Genomic DNA, 21,857 nt, shown 5'->3' on the forward strand with positions numbered 1-21,857 from the left:
AGGTGCCAACCCTCTCCAAACAACATATTCTTCACGCAATTTGATACGTCGGCCAAAGTTGTGCGTGTGATCTAGAATCATGACAAATCGCAATACTGTACATAAGTATTGTGATAATATCGTATTGTGAGGTCCCTGGCAATTCCCAGCCCTTGCAAATAGCTACTTTTTCGATAAGCCTTCGTTTTTTACTGAAGGAAAACATACTGGAAAATAGATGGTATTCATGTGATTAATCTCTCGTGGACTGACGAAACGGCGAGATCCTGTCCATGTTCACATAGAATTATGTGATTACGAGCAGCAGTAGTTCCTGGTTTTGGGTTTTCGTTGTTGCTTATTTGGACGACTCAAGATTGGGTGAAGGCGGTGCTTAAACTGGTGCAGTGATTTTCAAGCCCATGTGCGGATGGTAAATGGTTTCCATTAGATTCCACAGCCACAAAGTCAGAATTGGCTGTATCGTAAAAAAAATGTATGAAAACAAAAATGTTCTTTTGGCCATGATAAACACTGAAATTTAGTGAAGGGAGGGGGGATTGGCTGATTGTTTCTGTTTGCAAGGGAGGAGACTTAGCTTCTTTGCAAAAAGGTAATCGCAATAGTGAATGGCATTCTCCCAAGACGTAAAACAAGAAATGAGACTTTTGCAACATAATTTTACTTCTGGGTAACTGAGATTGTCATGATTTGCTTCTCACTCACAATTCTTTCACATTGGTTTCGGTTCGTATCTATGCACAGAGGTGAAGGCTTTTGCATCTGCTATGCACAAAGCTATTGACGGCTTAGATTGGTGACTCCATCCAGTCTCTACTTGCGTCAATAAAAATAAAAAAATGGACCCTTTTGTACACTGCTGCTACTCGCTGTTTTATTATCTATACATAGTCACTTCACCCCCACCCACATGTACAAATTACCTCAACTAACTTGTACCCCCGCACACTGATTCGGTACCGGTACCCCCTATATATAGCTTCGTTATTGTTACTTTTTATTTTCGTCTACTTGGTAAATATTTTCTTAACTCTTTTTGAACTACACTGTTAAGGGCTTGTAAGTAAGCGTTTCACGGTAAAGTCTACAATTGTTGTATTCGGTGCATGTGACAAGTAAAGTTTGATTTGAAAAAGCAAAGGTGTCAGTCAGCCGCAATTATGAAATGGTGTTCTGGACAAATGTTTATTTTTACCGGTTATGGGGATCCCCACAACCTTACTATTTTTAACTGATTGCACTGTCCTGGTTTATTAATAAAGGGAAAACTCTACTTCATATTCATCATCTCCAGCACTACATCTACAGTGCCTTTGGAAAGTATTGACCCCTTGACTTTTCCCACATTGTTACATTATAGCCTTATTCTAAAATGAATGTAAAAAATCTACTCAATACCCCATAATGACAAAGCAAAAAAAGGTTTTAGCAAATTTATTAAAAATAGAAAAACAAAATATTACATTTACATAAGTATTCAGACCCTTTACTCAGTACTTTATTGAAGCACCTTTGCCAGCGATTACAGCCTCGAGTCTTCTTGGTTATGACTCTACGAGCTTGGCACACCTTATATTTTGGGAGTTTCTCCCATTCTTCTCTGCAGATCCTCTCAAGCTCTGTCAGGTTTGATGGGAAGCGACGCTGCACAGCTATTTTTAGTTCTCTCCAGAGATGTTCCATCGGGTTCAGGTCCGGGCTCTGGCTGGGCCACTCAAGGACATTCAGAGACTTGTCCCAAAGCCACTCCTGCGTTGTCTTGGCTATGTGCTTTGGGTTGTTGTCCTGTTAGGTGTACCTTCGCCTCAGCCTGAGGTCCTGAGTGCTCTGGAACAGGTTTTCATCAAGGATCTCTAGTCTCCCAGTCCCTGCTGCTGCAAAACATCCCACAGCATGATACTGCCACCACCATGCTTCACCGTAGGGATGGTGCCAGGTTTCCTCCAGACGTGTTGCTTGGCATTCAGGCCAAAGAGTTCAATCTTGGTTTCGTCAGACCAGAAAATTTTGTTTCTCATGGTCTGAGAAACTTTAGGTGCCTTTTGGCGAACTCCAAGCAAGCTGTCATGTGCCTTTTTACTGAAGAGTGGCTTCCATCTAGCCTCTGCCATAGAGGCCTGTTTGGAGGAGTGCTGCAGAGATGATTGTCCTTCTGAAAGGTTCTCCCATCTCCACAGAGGAACTCTAGAGCTCGGTCAGAATGCCCATTGGGTTCTTGGTCACCTCCTTGACCAAGGCTCTTCTCCCCTGATTGCTCAGTTTAGCCAGGCGGCCAGCTCTAGGAAGAGTCTTGGTGGTTGCAAATTTCTTCCATTTAAGAATGATGGCGGCCACAGTATTCTTGGGGACCTTCAATGCTGCAGACATTTTTTGGTACCCTTCCGCAGATCTGTGCCTCGACACAATCCTGTCTCGGAGCTATACGGACAATTCCTTCGACCACATTGCTTGGTTTTTGCTCTGACATGCACTGTCAACTGTGGGACCTTTTTATATAGACAGGTGTGTGTGACTTTCCAAATCAAGTCCAATCAATTGAATTTACCACAGGTGGACTCCAATCAAGTTGTAGAAACATCTTAAGGATGATTAATGGAAACAGGATGCACATGAGCTCAATGTTGAGTCTCATATCATATTGTCTAAATACTTACGTAAATAAGGTATTTGTTTTTATTTTTTTTCATCCAAAATGTCTAAACCTGTTTTCGCTTGGTCATTATGGGTTACTGTGTGTAGATTTGAGGATTTTTATTTATTTAGTCCGTTTTAGAATAAGCATGTAATATAACAAAATGTAGAAAAAGGGAAGTGGTCTGAAATATTTTATGAAGGCACTGAATGTGAAAATGATGCGTTTCTATGTGTTGTAGTAATATAGAATAAAAAATGTTTTTAACCTTTTATTGAGCTAGGCAAGTCAGTTAAAACCTCTTCGGGCTAGGGGGCGGTATTTTCACGTCCGGATGAAAAGCGTGCCCAAAGTAAACTGCCTGCTACTCAGGCCCAGAAGCTAGGATATGCATGTAATTGGTAGATTTAGATATAAAACACTCTAAAGTTTCTAAAACTGAAAATTATGTCTGTGAGTATAACATCCAGGAATTTTTGTTGAGGTGACTGTTTTCAATTGGTTTTCTATTTGAATCTAGATTTCTGAGGCATCTGGTTGCAGTTCCTAGGGCTTCCACTAGAAGTCAACAGTCTTTAGAAATTGGTTGATGGTTTTCCTTTGAGAAATGAAGAAGTAGCCCTTTCCTTTCTGGGTGTATAGCCAAGTGGACTGTTTTTTTTGTTTCATTTTATCCGCTATTGAACACAGTTTATCCCGTCTTAAATGTAACGATTATTTACGTTTTAAAATACCTAAAGTTGGATTAGGAAAGTTGTTTGGACAAAGTTTACAGGTAACTTATTAGATTTTTTTGTAGTCATGTTGGGCGAGTTGGAACCGGTGTTTTTCTGAATCAAACGCGCTAAATAAATGGAGATATAACGACGGAATTTATCGAGCAAAAGGACCATTTTTGATGTTTGGAACATTTTGGAGTGCCAACAGAAGATCTTCAAAGGTAAGGCATGAATTATATCGTTATTTCTGACTTTTGTGTCGCGCCTGGCGGATTGAAATCTGATTATCATGTGTTTGAATGATGGGGTGCTGTCCTCAGATAATTGCGTGGTTTGCTTTCGCCATAAAGCCTTTTTGAAATCTGACACGGTGGGTGGATTAACAAGAAGTTAAGCTTTAATTTGGTGTATTGCGCTTGTGATTGTATGAAAGTCAAATATTTCAATTTTTTTATTTTATTTCGCGCTCTGCAATTTCACTGGATGTTGAAATTGCTAGCGGAACCCCTAGCCATAACATTAAGAACAAATTCTTATTTACATGAAGGCCTACACCGGCCAAACCGACGATGCTGGGCCAATGGGAGTCCCATAGGGCGGCGCACAAATCATGGCTGGTTGTGATACAGCCTGGATGGAGGAAGATAAGTGTTTCCAATGACATCAGTGTGCATCCTGTGATTTTTGACCAAATGTGAGTAGGCATTGTCTACTAATTGGTTGATGTCATTGGAAACATATCGTTATCTTTTTTTACTACAAAACATAGAAATGTGCCATTTTAAACACAGTATGTTGTTAAGTTGGTGCTGTGAGCCCCACACTTCTGGACACTCATGTAACTGAGTCCAAGCCAAGACAGCAAGGTTGTGGCAAGTGGCATTTGATACATGTTTTCTCTGCTTACAGTTGAACTACTAGTCTTTTTAAAATTGCTTATAATCGTGCTATAATCCCAAGTCCCAGAATGTGAGTGATTTTTTTTTTATTTTTATGAATTGTTTTCTTCCTCCAGCCCTGGTCGGACATGCGGCAGCTTTGATAATGAGATTGTAATGATGAATCACGTTTACAAAGAGCGCTTTCCCAAGGTAGGTATTATTATTTTCTGACTAACCCCACTTTTATTTCCCTAGCACATCAATAGATTCATCCTCTTCACAAAATACTTTCGTGTCCACTTTTATATGTAGCTTTTATCTGCTTTTCATTTGCCAATCTTATCTTGGAGATGATTCAATCTTTTTAATTATCTATGATGTGCTTTGTGACGTGCGCTGTTTGTGGTGCACGCTTTCTCTAAAGTTTATCGTAACAGTTGATGTGATCTCCAGGCCACAGCTCAGATGGAGGGGCGTCTGTTGGACATCCTCGCTGACTGCTCCCCAGACTGCACCCTGCCTCTGGCTGACGGCGTGTTGGGCTTCATCCAGCACCAGCTAGTGGAGCTAGCCAGAGACTGCCTGGACAAGTCCCAGATGGGCCAGGTCACCTCGTGCTACTTCATGGAGCTGCAGGAGAAACTGGAGAAACTACTGCATGAGGTGAGGTTCTCTCCAGAACAACTCAGCAAAAGTCTAATGCAATATGTGTGCATGAGGTAGGCTCTCTCATAGAAATAGCTTTACATGAGCGTATTCAGGGACGGAGCTTTTTATCACTGTCAAATTGCCGTGGTCTGAGGAGCTGTTCTCATTTCTATTGGCTCTCTCCTGAACGACTCCGTTAAGTCTGATGCAGTATGTGGGCTGTTCCATGAAACGGGTGCCTTTTTGGACATGCACGTTTTAAGAAATGAACTTAAATGCCTGTTCTTTCAACATTCAGTTGCATGGAGGATATGTTTAGCCTATGGGGGGGATACATTTTCCCATCTCAGGCATTAAAAGCCTATGAAGGTAGAGCTTTTTATCTGAACTTGTACCATGCTGTCTGTTAAACCCTATTATGGAAGTCGCCTAACTCTTTGAGATAAATCCAACGTTTTGTCATGGATCAAGTATTCCTTGTTCAAATAAACTTGCATATAATATAAAACTGATAATGTTACCGTTGGGCCTCTGACGGGTTTGATGATGACGGGGGTTTGATGATGACGGGGGTTGATGATGACGGGGGTTGATGATGACGGGGTTGATGTTTTAGGTGAAGATCGGCCATTACTCCTCATGTGGTGAAAACCATGGAACCACATAGTGTTCATGGAATTGGGAATTATACTTATGTTCCACACCTAATGAAAGTCAAATCAAAGTTTTCCAAAAATGTATTGAGCGAATGGGTTTGCTGTGTTGAGCTCGACCACTTCAGTCAAAGCTAAAACAATTATAAATAGGCCAAAAAGAAAGACGACTTACTTCCTTTTCTACCATGCTGTCCCCTGTGAATCATTTAACTTGGTGGCATGGGGTCCATTATTTTAAAGGGGTAAATTGTTTCCATAACAGGGTGGCCTTAAAATGAGGGACAGATGTAAATGCATCACTAATCACATGAATATAAACCGTCTTCAGAAATGACTTTTGTCAAAGCAGCACCATAACGAGGCCTTTACAATGATGGTGAAACCTTTGAGACATTTTGGGATTAAGTGGGTTGACATCGTCCTTGAAGTGACACAGGGTTGATGGAGGGACATCATACACCCCCCCCCCCAAAATGCTAACCTCCCCTGTTATTGGTAATGGTGAGAGGTTAGCATGTCTTTGGTGTATGATATTTATGCCTCTAAATTTCTCACTCATCATTAACGATTCATTCATGGTTCTGTGATCATGGTAGCATCCACATGAATGTAGAAGTATTCAGAAACATATTCTATTCTTATTTACAATAAGTGACTAACACTACATGATTTACCATTTATTTCGATTAGGCACAACATAATCTGAAACACAACCAAAACAAACTGCAAATGCATCCTACAAATTTGAAGAGTCACAAGCTTGATGTAGTCATTGCGTGCTGGGAATATGGAACCAAATACTGCATATTTTGACTACTCACAATTCCAGTGGGTCAGAAGTTTACATACACTAAGTTGACTGTGGATGTATTTAAAGGCCTACCTTCAAATTCAGTGCCTCTTTACATCATGGGAAAATCAAAGGAAATAAGCCAAGACCTCAGAAAAGAATTGTAGACCTCCACAAGTCTGGTTCATCCTTGGGAGCAATTTCCAAATGCCTGAAGGTACCACGTTCATCTGTACAAACAATAGTACGCAAGTGTAAACAACATGGGACCACGCAGCCGTCATACCGCTCAGGAAGGAGACGTGTTCTGTCTCCTAGAGATGAACGTACTTTGGTGCGGAAAGTGCAAATCAATCCCAGAACAACAACAAAGGACCTTGTGAAGATGCTGGAGGAAACGGGTACAAAAGTATCTATAGCCACAGTAAAACAAGTCGTATATCGACATTACCTGAAAGGCCACTCAGCAAGGAAGAAGCCACTGCTCCAAAACCGCAATAAACAAGCCAGACTACGGTTTGCAATTGCACATGGGGACAAAGATCGTACTTTTTGGAGAAATGTCCTCTGGTCTGATGAAACAAAAATAGAACTGTTTGGCCATAATGACCATCGTTATGTTTGTAGGAAAAAGGGGGATGCTCGCAAGACGGAGAACACCATCCCAGCCATGAAGCACGGGGGTGGCAGCATCATGTTGTGGGGGTGCTTTGCTGCAGGAGGGACTGGTGTACTTCACAAAATAGATGGCATCATGTGGATATATTGAAACAACATCTCAAGGCATCAGTCAGGAAGTTAAGGCTTGGTTGCAAATGGGTCTTCCAAATGGACAATGACCCCAAGCATACTTCCAAAGTTGTGGCAAAATGGCTTAAGGACAACAGTCAGGGTATTGGAGTGGCCATCACAAAGCCCTGACCTCAATCCTATAGAAAATTTGTGGGCAGAACTGAAAGCGTGTGTGAGCAGAAACCTGTCTCGGTTACACCAGCTCTGTCAGGAGGAAAGGGCTAAAAATTCACCCAACTTATTGTGGGAAGCATGTGGAAGGCTACCCTAAACATTTGAACCAAGTTAAACAATTTAATGGCAATGCTACCAAACACTCAATTAGTATATGTAAACTTCTGACCCACTGGGAATGTGATGAAATAAATAAAAGCTGAAATTAATCACTACTATTATTCTGACATTTCACATTCTTAAAATAGTGGTGACCCTAACTGACCTAGGACAGGGAATTTTTACTAGGATTAAATGTCAGGGATTGTGAAACTGAGTATAAATGTATTTGGCCAAGGTGTATGTTAACTGACTTCAACTAGTTTCCCATAGTCTGATGTAATATTTACACCCAAGTAAAGCATGCTTGTATCAGTCCACTTAAATGTGTAGTTGTCTTTGACACTTGAGGCTGCGTCACAGCAATAGTTTTACAAATGTTAATTTTATAGCCTGATGTAGCACTCTTCACCTATTAATTTGAATATATTTGGAATCGTTGTCTCAGCCTCTTATGTACAGGATTCTTCAAGACCCAGTAGCGGGGCATCCGTTTATCATTTATCTCTAGAGTAGCCTTTATGCCATCGATAGAGATTTGTGTTTTGCCGAGTGAGGTGGCTGTTAATCGTCGAAATAACATCAATTCTGCCATGAGAGGTGAACCTCCGCCATCACTGTTTCAGCTGTGATGGTGGCCTCCACCACCTCGTGGAGTTGGGCTCGGTGAGCGACTTGAACACGGTGAACATAGCGGATTATGTTCTTTGGTGCCGTCTTTCACTTGAATACTGACCCTTACTCATTGCCAGTCCTATTTAGGTCATATGTACTTTTAACTTGTGAAGTGTAACTTAGGCCAAAATTGTCAGAGCTTGATCAGCACACAGCCTTTCCCCAGAATTCCATGCAGGAAGTCCCTTTGAAAATAAATTACAATTTATGTTGATGCTACCGTCTCTTATGACCGAAAAGAGCTTCTTGACATCAGAAAAGCGACTACTCACCTCGAATTGATGAATATTTTTTCTTTAATTAGTCGGCCGGGAAGGATATACTCAACACCCGAACAGGCCCTCATTCGCTGGAGAAAGAAACAGAGATTTTGCGGAAAGAGATCGTGGTGCCTTGAGGATCAGGCGACGAGTGACTAATCTGCCTTTACCATCAGTACTGTTAGCTAACATTCAATCGCTGGAAAATAATGGGACGAACTGAAAGCACGTATATCCTACCAACGAGACATTAAACACTGCAATATCTTATGTTTTACCGAGTCGTGGCTGAACGACAACATTAATAACATACAGCTGGCGGGCTATACACTGTACCGGCAGGATAGAACATCAGCCTCTTCTTTTTTTGAGGGCCCATGTCAAACCAGACATGTGGAGGTCTACAACAACAAAAAAATCTGAGTTCTTGGCTGATTTTTCTTTTGATTTTCCCATGTTGTCAAGCAAAGAGGCACTGAGTTTGAAGGTAGGCCTTTAAATACATCCATCGGTACACCTCCAATAGGCTAATTGACATAATTTGAGTCAATCAGAAGCTTTTAAAACCTTGACATTTTCTGGAATTTTCCAAGCTGTTTAAAGGCACAGTCAACTTACTGTATGTAAACATCTGACCCACTGGAATTGTGATACAGTGAAATAACCTGTCAGTTAACAATTGTTGGAAAAATGACTTGTGTCATGCGCAAAGTAGATGTCCTAACCGACTTGCCAAAACTATAGTTCGTTAACGAGAAATTTGTGGAGTGGTTGAAAAACGAGTTTTAATGACTCCAACCTAAGTGTATGTAAACTTCCGACTTCAACTGTATGTGTTTTGAACTACCTCCCTGTGATTAGTAAAATCACCGAAGGTCTAGACTGTTTGATGCCCCTCCCTATATCTCTAGCAGGTCGGGTTGCTTCAGTGAAAGAGTAGTCTTGGTAAGACATTCATTATCTGTGTTCAATGCTTCCTGTGAAAAATCCCTGCTATAAATTCTACTCGCCTAAATGCAGCTAAAGGCACTTTTAATTTTTGCACAAAAAAAAAGAGAAAAAAAAAGGCTCGTATTAGTTATAAAAACTACAGCTGTTCAAAGAATTAGGTGGGCTTGGCCTCCCTAACCTTAAATCATATTACTGGGCAGTGCAACTTAATCACACAGCATCGTGGATTCAACAACCAAAGGATTTGTCATGGGTTGAAATTGAGTGAATATTGTGATATGCCTTTACATTGTCTTCTCTTTATAGCAGACCCTATTTCTATGGTTCGGATTAAACAAAACCCAAGTATTACTCTTACATTGAAGACATGGAGGGAGGTTCAACGCCAATATAAACTGAGTAATGACATTTCTAGACACGTGCCTATATTTCACAACCCAGCCTTTCTCCCTGCTAATATGTCCCAAGGATTTAGGGAATGGGAAAAGAGAGGGCTTTGTAGAGTGTCATAACTATTCAAAGGCTCAATTTAAAAAAATGTATATAATTTCAAGAAATCCAGGAGGAATTCATATATCCCAAACAAATTTTTATAGGTACCTTCAAGTAAGTCAATTAATTGTTAAAGAAGGATTGTTACAAAAAATGACTGAGCCAATTACACCTATTGACGAGATGATTGGAGCACTTTATCAAGGGGAAAACATTGGAACCATTTCACATTTTTATCACTATCCTTAACATGCCAATATTATCTTTAGATAATCTTAGGAACACATAGCAGGTTGAATTACAGGTGCCGATATCAGAGGAGAGTTGGGGAAATGTTTGGAAAACACTATATAAAGCCACTACATGTAACCGAACAAGGGAGTTTCAATTCAAAGTATTACATCGTTTTTTAAAATGTTTTTTTGAGCCCTGATATTCCTTTTTTAATTTTATAAAGTTTATCAGCTACGTGTTGGACGCAGTGTGGACAAGTAGGTACTTTATCACATATATTTTGGTAATGTCCAAAAATAGTATTTTTGGTCTGAAATTCTCCATGTTATTCAGGACATCGCAGGTATTAGTATTCAACCGGACCCATGTCATTTCCTCCTAGGTATTGTTCCTGTGGAGACACTCCAAATTCTCCACTTAAATTGATTATCTTTTATCAGCAGCAATGAAATGTGTAACAAAATGCTGTAGAAATGAACATGCACCCTGAAAAGAGATGTGGTTAGGTCTATGCAGGGAACTTGCTGACATGGAGAGAATTACATCAGTCTTGCAACATAGACAGCAGAGGTATGAAGGTGTCTGGTCAGACTTCCTGACATATCGTACGCGTCTTATTCTGTCATTTTTGTGTGGCTTTTTGTTTGTTTGTGTGGCTTAATCCAGGTGGTATACTTATTCAGAATCTTGAAATATTTGCTCTATACAGCCAAAATGTACCCTTAACGTGTGAATGTAACTACGCTCCTTAGTAAAGACAGCAATGATAAGTTGTGTATGTATGGTGCATGCTCTTTAATAAAAAGTTACAATGTGAAAAAACAAACAAAATAGCACGGTTGGTTACGAGCCAATAAAACGGCAGCCATCCCCTCCGGCGCCATCATGTTGTTAATAATATGGACAAAAGAGCGAGACCTATTTTAATTTGTCAAACTGCAGCAGAGCATCAATTGTGTCACCAGAATAAGACCCTCCAATATTTTTGGGAAATCTCACACAATTCATTATACAGACACACACACACATCCCACCTTTCCTATGTTATTGGCACGTTCACTGTCCTCAAACTCCCTGCCATAAATCAGCCAAGGCGCAGCGTGCCGGTAATTCCACATTCTTTACTGCAGAAAACCGAACAAAACAATAAACAGAAAGAAACGTGACGCAACTGTGGCGCACACAAAACACTCACAGAAATAATAATTACCCACAAACACAGGTGGGGAAAAGGCTGCCTAAGTATGATTCCCAATCAGAGACAATGATAGACAGCTGCCTCTGATTGGGAACCATGCCAAAACAAAGAAATACGAAAACTAGATTGCCCACATCACACCCTGACCTAACCAAAACAAAACGGCTCTCTAAGGTCAGGGCGTGACACGTATTTTGTTTTGTCGACATTAGGAACGTTTACCGACACTCGTTGTTTTATCCGATACAGTGCATTCGGAAACCTTTTTCCACATTTTGATACGTTACAGCCTTACTCTAAAATTGATTTAAATTGTTTTTTTCCCCCTCAAGCTACACACACTACCCCATAATGGCAAAGCAAAAAGTTTTAGACATTTCTGCAAATGTATTAAAAATGAGGAACCGCTATCACATTTACGTAAGGATTCAGACCCTTTACTCAATACTTTGTTGAAGCACCTTTGGCAGCGATTACTGCCTTGAGTCTTCTTGGGTATGACGCTACAAGCTTGGCACACCTGTATTTGGGGAGTTTCTCCCAATTCTTCTCTGCAGATCCTCTCAAGCTCTGTCAGGTTGGATGGGGAGCATCCCTGTACAGCTATTTTCGGGTCTCGAGATGTTCGATCAGGTTCAAGTCCAGGCTCTTGCTGGGCCACTCAAGGACATTCAGAGACTTATCCCAGAGGCACACCTGCGTTGTCTTGGCTGTGTGCTTAGGTCCGTTGTCCTGTTGGAAGGTGAACCATCTGAGCTCGAGTGCACTGGAGCAGGTTTTCATCAATGATCTCTCTGTACTATGCTCCGTTCATCTTTCCCTCAGTCCTGACTGGTCTCCCAGTCCCTGCCGCTGAAAAACATCCCCACAGCATGATGCTGCCACCACCAAGCTTCACCATAGGGATGGTGCCAGGTTTACTCCAGACGTGACGCTTGGCATTCAGGCCAAAGACTTCAATTTTTTTTTTTTCTTTCAGACCAGTGAATCTTGTTTCTCATGATCTGAGAGTCCTTTAGGTGCCTTTTGGCAAACTCCAAGTGGCCTGTCATGTGCCTTTTTACTTAGGCGTGGCTTCCGTCTGGCCACTCTACCATAAAGGCCTGATTTGATGGAGTGCTGCAGAGATGGTTGTCCTTCCGGAAGGTTCTCCCATCTCCACAGAGGAACTCTGGAGCTCTGTCAGTGACCATCGGATTCTTGGTCACCTCCTTGACCAAGACCCTTCTCCACCGATTGCTCAGTTTGGCCGGGCAGCGAGCTCTAGGGAGTGTCTTGATGGTTCCAAACGTATTCCATTGAAGAATAATGGAGGCCACTGAGTTCTTGGGGACCTTCAATGCTGCAGACATTTTTTTTGGTACCCTTCCCCAGATCTGTGCCTCGACACAATTCTGTCTCGGAGCTCTACGGACAATTCCTTTGTTTTTGCTCTGACATGCACTGTCAACTATGGGACCTTATATTGACAGGTGTGTGCCTTTCCAAATCATGTCCAATCAATTGAATTTATGACAGGTGGACTCCAATACTTATCTAAATCAGTTATTAATACATTTGCAAACAACATTTCTGAACCTGTTCACTTTGTCATTATGGGCTATTGTGTGTAGATTAATTGTTTTTTTTTAATCCATTTTCGAATAAGACTAACGTAACAAAATCTGCAAAAAGTTAAGGGTTCTGAATACTTTCCCAAATGTATGTACTTTAAGCGCATAAAAAAAGTTGGCTCGAATCCTGGTTATTGATTTAGACTTTTTAAAGGCTCCAGAGTCCTGTGTATTGAGAACAATAGATTGGAATTGGTCATTTGATACTGTAGGTTCTCGCCATGCTTTGATTCTAGACCATTAGTTGGCGCCTGCCAAATGGATCTCTCCAGTCTTAGATGTAATTGCTTAAGTAGGGCTCATTGCCTAATTTTCCATAGGACCAATGGCTTGTTTTTATTTTCTGCTTTGTTAGTTTTTTGGCAGAGTTTTCCCTTGTATGTCATACGTTTTTTAAATATAGGACTCATCTGAGTTCATTCAGTCCACTTATAATGGTTTGTTTTTGTCCCAAGACCAAGGATGTACCATCTCTTCAAAAAAAAACGTCACATCCTAGACGGAATTACAGTATTATGCAACCCTGTCATTGTTCATACACTTTGTTGTACTTTCTTGTTAGACGGTGTTGCAGGCTCCTCAGTATCCCCTATCACAATCACCATTTGTCAAAGCATCGACTACAACTTTGCAACTTAGATTTTTCAGAAAGATGATTGCCGGTCTCATGCCTTAAACATGATTCTGAGCTATTTCTGCCACATTTGTAATAACTTGAAACGGTGAATACTAAGACAACTACCAACCGATTTACTAATAAGGAGCAGTTCAAACGATAACGAAGATCAGGGATGGGGCTGGAGAAATGTAACCACTTTAAAATTCATAGACGGAGCTACCTCACAATTATAGTTTTCAATATGTTTTGATGCTATACAGTGTCTGTTAACAATTACATAATTAAAAAAAAAATTATATATATTTTTTTTGGATTTTGTGTTCTGATGGGGTGCAACAGTTGAACTAAGCTCATGAGGCATTCATAAGTTAGTCTTCAAGAATCAAATGATAGATATCATTAATTTATAAGTCAAGAAATGTATGTAGCAATCGCAGATTGTTCTCACTTAAGGGTCAGTCTGGTTATTTGATTATGAAAGAATTAGTCATACTGTAAGTGTTCTATTTGATTATCGTTACTATACAGACTAAGCCACTGACATTTCTAACAGATTATTTTGTAATGTTTCTTTGGAGTTCCATACCAATGTATCGCAGTGGTGTCATGATGATAACTATTATTATTATGTTTTGGTGGGTGCTTATGTACAAGTTTGTATTATACGAATGTGTCAATTGTATTATATATTTTTCTGCATATCCCAACACCCTCAGAGTGGGGACACTGCCAGGGTCAGACATTATCAACAGTGACCCTGGAGCATTTAGGGTTAAGTACCTTGCTCAATGGGACAGGTTTTCACCTTGTCTTCTCTGGGATTCGAACTAGCGACCTTTCGGCTCAATGCTCTAACCGATAGGCTACTTTTTATCATTTATTTTACTTTTTCTTTGCTAAATAATTTTCTTAACTCTTTCTTGAACTGCACTGTTGGTTAAGGGCTTGTAAGTAAGCATTTCACGGTAAGGTCTACACCTGTTTGTATTCGGCGCGTGGGACAAATATAGTTTGAATTGATTTACCTGCTGCCTATGGCATATACCAGGCATATAAGGTTCTGTATTGTTCTTGTCATGGTCATCAGGCGTATGAGCGGTCAGACAGTGAGGAAGTGACCGTCATCATCAAGCTAGTGAAGAAGATTCTCATCATTATCTCCAGGCCAGCCAGGTTACTGGAGTGTCTGGTAAGATTCCAACAATCATGGATATATATATATATATATATATATATATATATATATATATATATATATATATATATATATATATATATATATATATATATATATATATATATATATTTATTATTATTATTATTATTCTCCATTTCAAGAAGTGGTGCTCCTAAAGCAATCGCTAACCAACACAACTAATATGATACGGAACATCCACGATGCATTTTGCCCAGCCTCTGATGTTGTTAATCATTTTTCGTAGGTTAAGTACATTGAGCGCTAGACTTAAGTACTCCACCACCAAGTACTCACTAGCTTGTTACAGGGTCATAACACTAATAACCCTGGTATACATCGACCTATGTAATGTGAATCATGATCACCAATATTCCTATGGTCTTTACACCACCAATAGGAGTTTAACCCAGAGGAGTTCTTGCACCGTCTGGAGGCAGCAGAGGACCACGCCAAGGTGGGCCAGGTCATCAAGACGGACATTCCCCGCTACATCATCAGCCAGCTGGGCCTCACCAGAGACCCTCTGGAAGGTACAGTACCGTGGGGCTTCCTCTTCCACCATCTCTTTTTAATATGAAGCACGTTAGTGTTGTTTTAAAACCTGGCTAAGCGGCTACCTGTTGATTCTCCCTTATTGTCTCTGAGTATAATGTGCAATAGATCAACTTGTGATCGCACTGAGTTGCGGAAGGGTGACAGTGTGAGGATGGCAAGGGTCATGTTCATCTGGGCATGCAAGATCAAACACTTGCTACAGTGAAGGGGTGTTTCGTATTGTCCAGGTAGTCTCTACAGGTTTCAGTCTGTTTCCTTTCGTTTGGTGCCTGACAATTGTCTCTCTCCCACTGTTGTACTGTAGACATGGTCCACCTAGAGCAGACCTGCCCTGGTCACGGAGCGGCCTGCAGAGACGGTGACGACACTGGGGAGGTAAGGCAACCAGAAACAGTTTCACTGCAGGATAAGGTCAGCCCCATGATGGTTAGAAAAAAGGCATGTTAAGCTATATATTAGCATAGTGTAGCGTGTACTGTGTAGGCCTATAGAATGAACGGCAACGTTCTAGAATTCGCTTGGCTTTAGATGAGATGCTTAGAAGACAGTTAAGGAAGTTCTATAACTATATAACACATACTATGGCAATTAAACGGCATGTTTAATCGTTTGGACCTGGCAAATGTGTTCAGGAGAAATTTGCTTTGTTCCTCAATTTTGTCTCTTAGAATCGGGCAGCCTGCACTCCTTCTCGCAGGAAACCAGTTGAGAGCGACTTTGACACCCTCAAGCTCATCAGTAACGGGGCCTATGGGTGAGTACGAGCTCTTCGTTTGGAAGCGGTCTGTCTTTTTTGAGGAAATCTGAGTGTGCACAACACAGAAGTGAAACAGAAAGAGGTTATCTTGAATGCCTGTGCTGCCATGCAGTTGGCCAGAATGACATTTCTTCAACAAATACCACGCCAATATTTATGACCAACTGGCCAAATTCCTGTTCAAATATGTTGTTAGTGGACCAACTGTACCATATTAAGTACAATATTGTACACTATATGATTTTGGCCCTGATTTAGCTGTCCCAGACACGTTTTTGAGATCAGAGACAAAATACCCATGTCGTTGCTTACTCGAGGCACACGGCCGTCACAGGCGCTCGTTTATTGTGAGCGGGTCAGAGACCCAATCTGAGGGCTACCAATCCCGTCTTTGAGCAGTCCCGGACGTCCCGATTTTTATTTTCAAACTGTGTTTGATTTATCAGCACAAAGTCCGCACTGTTCTTGTAGGGTGAGATGTGCAACGACAAGTTTTGAGAACGGTGATCAGCAATAGCCAATGAGAGCTCGCCAGAGAAGACGCCAGTGAGATGATGATATTGTTTCGCGTCACCCAGAATGCAAAGACACTCGAACAGGAGCGACCACTATAACTAGTATGTGTCCGTACTTGCCTTTTAGCCAAAGTGTCAAGTCGTTACAGCTCTGATGTTCGTAAGCAAATGTTATTCAGTAAAATATTAGCTAGAAATGTTTACTCTGTATGGCAAGCGTGAATGTCTGACTGAAAACGTTTTGAGGCTGCTTCAAGCCACCACTCGTTCTATTTGCGTTAACAATGTGATTCGATTGTTTTTCGCAAGACCGCGCGGTATCGACAATCCTCACGATCAAGTGAAGAATCTTGTAGTGTCTGACACCCAGTCTGTGCCACATTGTTTAGTGTGCGCACCGCTACGTTGGCGAGACAAAAAAAAAAAACGACCGGAGAGACAATCGAGAGGCTCAGCGACGTTAGGGTTTAGAAAGTCGTGTAGTGTACACCCTGCATTGCTTACACTTGTCCAATCCTCTCATATCTCCAAAAGTGACTAGGGGCTGTTTCTGAAAAGGGCCTGTGTCTTAATAGTTTTACAGAAGACCACTTCCTCTTTCATCCCCTCTACACAATATGGCAAAAGCAATATGATGGATGCTTACTGGTCGTACTCTCTCACATCAGTGTAGAAGAAGTAATTTAAAACTGTTATAAGAAGCACCGAAGTAACTGACTTTTCTCTCCATTTACTTTCTCGCTCTCTCTCGGTCTCCCCTTCTCTCTCCTTTTCCATGGTCGCAGTGCTGTGTTCCTGGTGAGGCACAGGGAGACCCGGCAGCGTTTTGCCATGAAGAAGATCAATCGGCAGAACCTGATGCTGAGGAATCAGATCCAGCAGGTATTTGTGGAGAGGGACATCCTGACTTTCGCTGAGAACCCCTTCGTCGTCTCCATGTTCTGCTCCTTCGAGACTCGCAGACACCTATGTATGGTCATGGAGTATGTAGAAGGTAGGTTCTTAATGAAGATATACACCCCTGCAGACTCACATAGACTTATAATGTATACAGTGAGGGAAAAAAGTATTTGATCCCCTGCTGATTTTGTTCTTTTGCCCACTGACAACGAAATGATCAGTCTATCATTTTAATGGTAGGTTTATTTGAACAGTGAGAGACAGAATAACAACAACAAAAATCCATAAAAACGCATGTCAAAAATGTTATAAATTGATTTGCATTTTAATGAGGGAAATAAGTATTTGACCCCCTCTCAATCAGAAAGATTTCTGGCTCCCAGGTGTCTTTTATACAGGTAACGAGCTGAGATTAGCAGCACACTCTTAAAGGGAGTGCTCCTAACCGCAGCTTGTTACCTGTATAAAATGCACCTGTCCACAGAAGCAATCAATCAGATTCCAAACTCTCCACCATGGCCAAGACCAAAGAGCTCTCCAAGGATGTCGGGGACAAGATTGTAGACCTACACAAGGCTGGAATGGGCTATAAGATTATCTCCAAGCAGCTTGGTGAGAAGGTGACAACAGTTGGTGCGATTATTCGCAAATGGAAGAAACACAAAAGAACTGTCAATCTCCCTCGGCCTGGGGCTCCATGCAAGATCTCACCTCGTGGAGTTGCAATGATCATGAGAACGGTGAGGAATCAGCCCAGAACTACACGGGAGGATCTTGTCAATGATCTCAAGGCAGCTAGGACCATATGTAACCGATGTGAAATGGCCAAGGGTCCCTGGTTCGAGCCCGGGTTGGGGTGAAGAGAGGGACAGAACCTACACTGTTACATTGGTGCCGTGACCCGGATCATTGGTTGCTGCGGAAAAGGAGGAGGTCAAAAGCGGGGTGAGTGTAAACGATGTGAAATGGCTAGTTAGTTAGCGGTGGTGCGCGCTAATAGCGTTTCAATCGGTGACGTCACTCGCTCTGAGACTTGAAGTAGGGTTTCCCCTTGCGTTGCAAGGGCCGCGGCTTTTGTGGCGCGATGGGTAACGATGCTTCGGTGGGTGTCAGTTGTTGATGTGTGCAAGGGTCCCTGGTTCGAGCCCGGGTTGGGGCGAAGAGAGGGACGGAACCTACACTGTTACACATAGTCACCAAGAAAACAATTGGTAACACACTACGCCGTGAAGGACTGAAATGTTGCAGCGCCCGCAAGGTACCCCTGCTCAAGAAAGCACATATACATGCCCATCTGAAGTTTGCCAATGAACATCTGAATGATTCAGAGGACAACTGGGTGATAGTGTTGTGGTCAGATGAGACAAATGGAGCTCTTTGGCATCAACTCAACTCGCTGTGTTTGGAGGAGGAGGAATGCTGCCTATGACCCCAAGATGACCATCCCCACCGTCAAACATGGAGGTGGAAACATTATGCTTTGGGGGTGTTTTTCTGCTAAGGGGACAGGACAACTTCACCGCATCAAACGGACGATGGACGGGGTCATGTACCGCCAAATCTTGGGTGAGAACCTCCTTCCTTCAGCCAGGGCATTGAAAATGGGTCATGGATAGGTATTCCAGCATGACAATGACCCAAAACACATGGCCAAGGCAACAAAGGAGTGGCTCAAGAAGAAGCACATTAAGGTCCTGGAGTGGCCTAGCCAGTCTCCAGACCTTAATCCCATAGAAAATCTGTGGAGGGAGCTGAAGGTTCGAGTTGCCAAACGTCAGCCTCGAAACCTTAATGACTTGGAGAAGATCTGCAAAGAGGAGTGGGACAAAATCCCTCCTGAGATGTGTGCAAACCTGGTGGCCAACTACAAGAAACGTCTGACCTCTGTGATTGCCAACAAGGGTTTTGCCACCAAGTACTAAGTCATGTTTTGCAGAGGGGGTCAAATACTTATTTCCCTCATTAAAATGCAAATCAATTTATAACATTTTTGACATGTGTTTTTCTGCATTGTTTTGTTGTTATTTTGTCTCTCACTGTTCTATTAAATCTACCATTAAAATTATAGACTGATCATTTCTTTGTCAGTGGGCAAACGTACAAAATCAGCAGGGGATCAAATACTTTTTTCCCTCACTGTATGGAAGGGTAGGGTCCACTGGAATGACATACAAGATGCACACAGTCGCACACAGTCACACACATGTTGATTTTTACACTCAGATGCTACATATTGATTTACAGATGGTACTGCTGCATGGTTCTGGAGCATGACCGTACGCCAGAATACCACCTTACCCTCCCTCAACCCACATATTCTAAACGTAATGACTCCAAATTCACTCTTTGGGTGTCGAAGAAGCCCTAGGCGGAGATTAGTTGAAATGATTGTCAGACAAACGTCTGTTATAGCAGCTTTAACTCTGCTGCCTTGCAGTTCAAATTCAAGTCCCAGCAGCACACAAATAAAATAAGGTTCTCATGGTGGTTGCTGCCAGCCTTTTACACAGTCTGTTGGCGTGCCATCTTCCTCAGGTGGGGACTGTGCCAACCTGTTGAAAAACATTGGCCCGCTGCCGGTGGACATGACCAGGATGTACTTTGCGGAGACAGTCTTGGCACTAGAGTACCTCCACAACTACGGCATCGTACACAGAGACCTGAAACCTGACAAGTGAGTCTGGAACCTGACTAGCCAGGTGTCCTGCTCATATTATACGTTAATGGCAGTGTGTATTCTACTTTGTTCATGTGTATAACAAACATTCTGGATTTTTATTTATTTTTTACACCAAGGCTTCATTCTACATTGTTCACTATCCAGCATCAACTTCTGTTTGTAAACTATTGTTTTCTAATGTATTTTCATCCTGTGTAGTTTGCTGATCACGTCCATGGGCCACATCAAGCTGACTGACTTTGGCCTGTCCAAGATCGGCCTGATGAACATGACCACCAACCTGTACGAGGAACACATCGAGAAGGACACAAGGGAGTTTATAGACAAGCAGGTGAGCTCTCCATTTCTCTCTGTCCTCTTTCTCTAAATGTTTGTCTTAATTGGTTTCTAATGTCCTCTACAACTGTCTTGTCTGTCTGTCAGTGTCATACCTTCTCATTCGGTTTAGCGACCTGACTTATACTCTCTCTCTCTTGTCCATTCTTAAATCCTCCCTTCTGGTTCTCTCTGTCCCAGGTGTGTGGTACTCCGGAGTACATTGCTCCAGAGGTGATCCTGAGGCAGGGCTATGGGAAGCCGGTGGACTGGTGGGCTATGGGCATCATCCTCTATGAGTTCCTGGTGGGCTGCGTGCCATTCTTCGGAGACACACCCGAACAGCTCTTCGGACAGGTGGTCAATGGTGAGAGGGATCTCCTGAATGGGGAAAAACGTTAGCCTGGTTAAATTAGACCGAATGCTACGTTTTAATGTTTTTAATCGTTCGCTCTGGTTTATCCAGGCTAGGGTAACATGGCTCTGACTGGTCAAATGAATTCAATGAGTAGGCTCTACAAGCACCTTCTGTCTTTTGCCATGGATTGCCTCTGTTGCCTGGTGCAAAAAGACTGTGATCCAAACACACCCTCTAGCTTTTCTTACTCTTGGATAGGCAGATGTCTTTGAAACATCTAGTCACCAATGTCAAGATGAACTTCTCGTCATCAATATCACAGTTCCCACCTACCAGTCTGTTTTGAATTATTGTCAAATGTTTCATGTTGTATTGTGTGTAATTCAGATGATATTGTATTCAGGAAGTGTGTGTGTGTGTGTGTGTGTGTGTCACAGATGACATCATCTGGCCTGAGGGGGAGGACGCCCTGCCTGCTGATGCCCAGGACCTGATCACCAGGCTGCTGAGGCAAAGCCCTCTGGACCGCCTCGGGACTGGTGGGTGTCTTTTTTTTTTTTTTTTACTGCTTTCTTCATTTCTCATTTTGGAGTCTACTTTTATTGTAAATAAGATTTAGGAATATGTTTCGGGAGCATTTCTCCGTCACTGTGGACACGCTACCGCGATGTTTCCGGATAATGATGAATGAGAAACTTCTAGAGGCTCCACGCACAACTCATTGTATTTTTTTTCTTCACCGAAACGTATTTCAATGTCATGATTGTTTTTATTACTGAGATGGTTTGATGAGATTCATCAAAAAAGCATCACCTAAAGTGTTGTGGGTTTGACTATATTGGCCATATTGATTACATGGTTTGATGAAAACACTTATCCCTATGTTACTCCCAGGGGGGACACCAGAGGTTAAGATGCACATGTTCTTTGTGGGTCTGGACTGGAACGGACTGTTACGACAGAAAGCTGAGTTTATCCCCCAACTGGAGACTGAGGACGACACCAGCTACTTTGACAGTAGGTGGCGACCTTTACCACTCTCATTCGGGAGTATTTAAATGTTGTGTAAGACAGTGAAGGTAGAAGTTGCCTGTAAACAAGGGCGGTGAACATAACCTGCTCTGTGCTGGACGAGTGTGTGGGCTA

At 42.0% G+C, this 21,857-nt stretch overlaps 1 protein-coding gene across 3 annotated transcripts in view; it reads left to right on the forward strand.

The window, feature by feature from the left end:
• Positions 1-21,857, forward strand: part of LOC115156742 (microtubule-associated serine/threonine-protein kinase 3) — a 58,813-nt gene that overhangs the window by 19,534 nt on the left and 17,422 nt on the right. For all 3 annotated transcript variants that reach the window (XM_029704381.1, XM_029704379.1, XM_029704378.1), the window contains 12 exons: positions 4,367-4,442; positions 4,686-4,895; positions 14,521-14,622; positions 15,029-15,161; positions 15,491-15,561; positions 15,855-15,940; positions 17,244-17,452; positions 19,894-20,032; positions 20,237-20,369; positions 20,555-20,720; positions 21,149-21,250; positions 21,606-21,728. In XM_029704381.1, the coding sequence (XP_029560241.1) occupies positions 4,367-4,442; positions 4,686-4,895; positions 14,521-14,622; positions 15,029-15,161; positions 15,491-15,561; positions 15,855-15,940; positions 17,244-17,452; positions 19,894-20,032; positions 20,237-20,369; positions 20,555-20,720; positions 21,149-21,250; positions 21,606-21,728 (1,550 nt within the window). The remainder of the gene's footprint in view (positions 1-4,366; positions 4,443-4,685; positions 4,896-14,520; positions 14,623-15,028; positions 15,162-15,490; positions 15,562-15,854; positions 15,941-17,243; positions 17,453-19,893; positions 20,033-20,236; positions 20,370-20,554; positions 20,721-21,148; positions 21,251-21,605; positions 21,729-21,857) is intronic.

The sequence above is a fragment of the Salmo trutta genome, chromosome 21 (genome assembly GCF_901001165.1).
Source record: "Salmo trutta chromosome 21, fSalTru1.1, whole genome shotgun sequence".
Taxonomy (NCBI): domain Eukaryota; kingdom Metazoa; phylum Chordata; class Actinopteri; order Salmoniformes; family Salmonidae; genus Salmo; species Salmo trutta.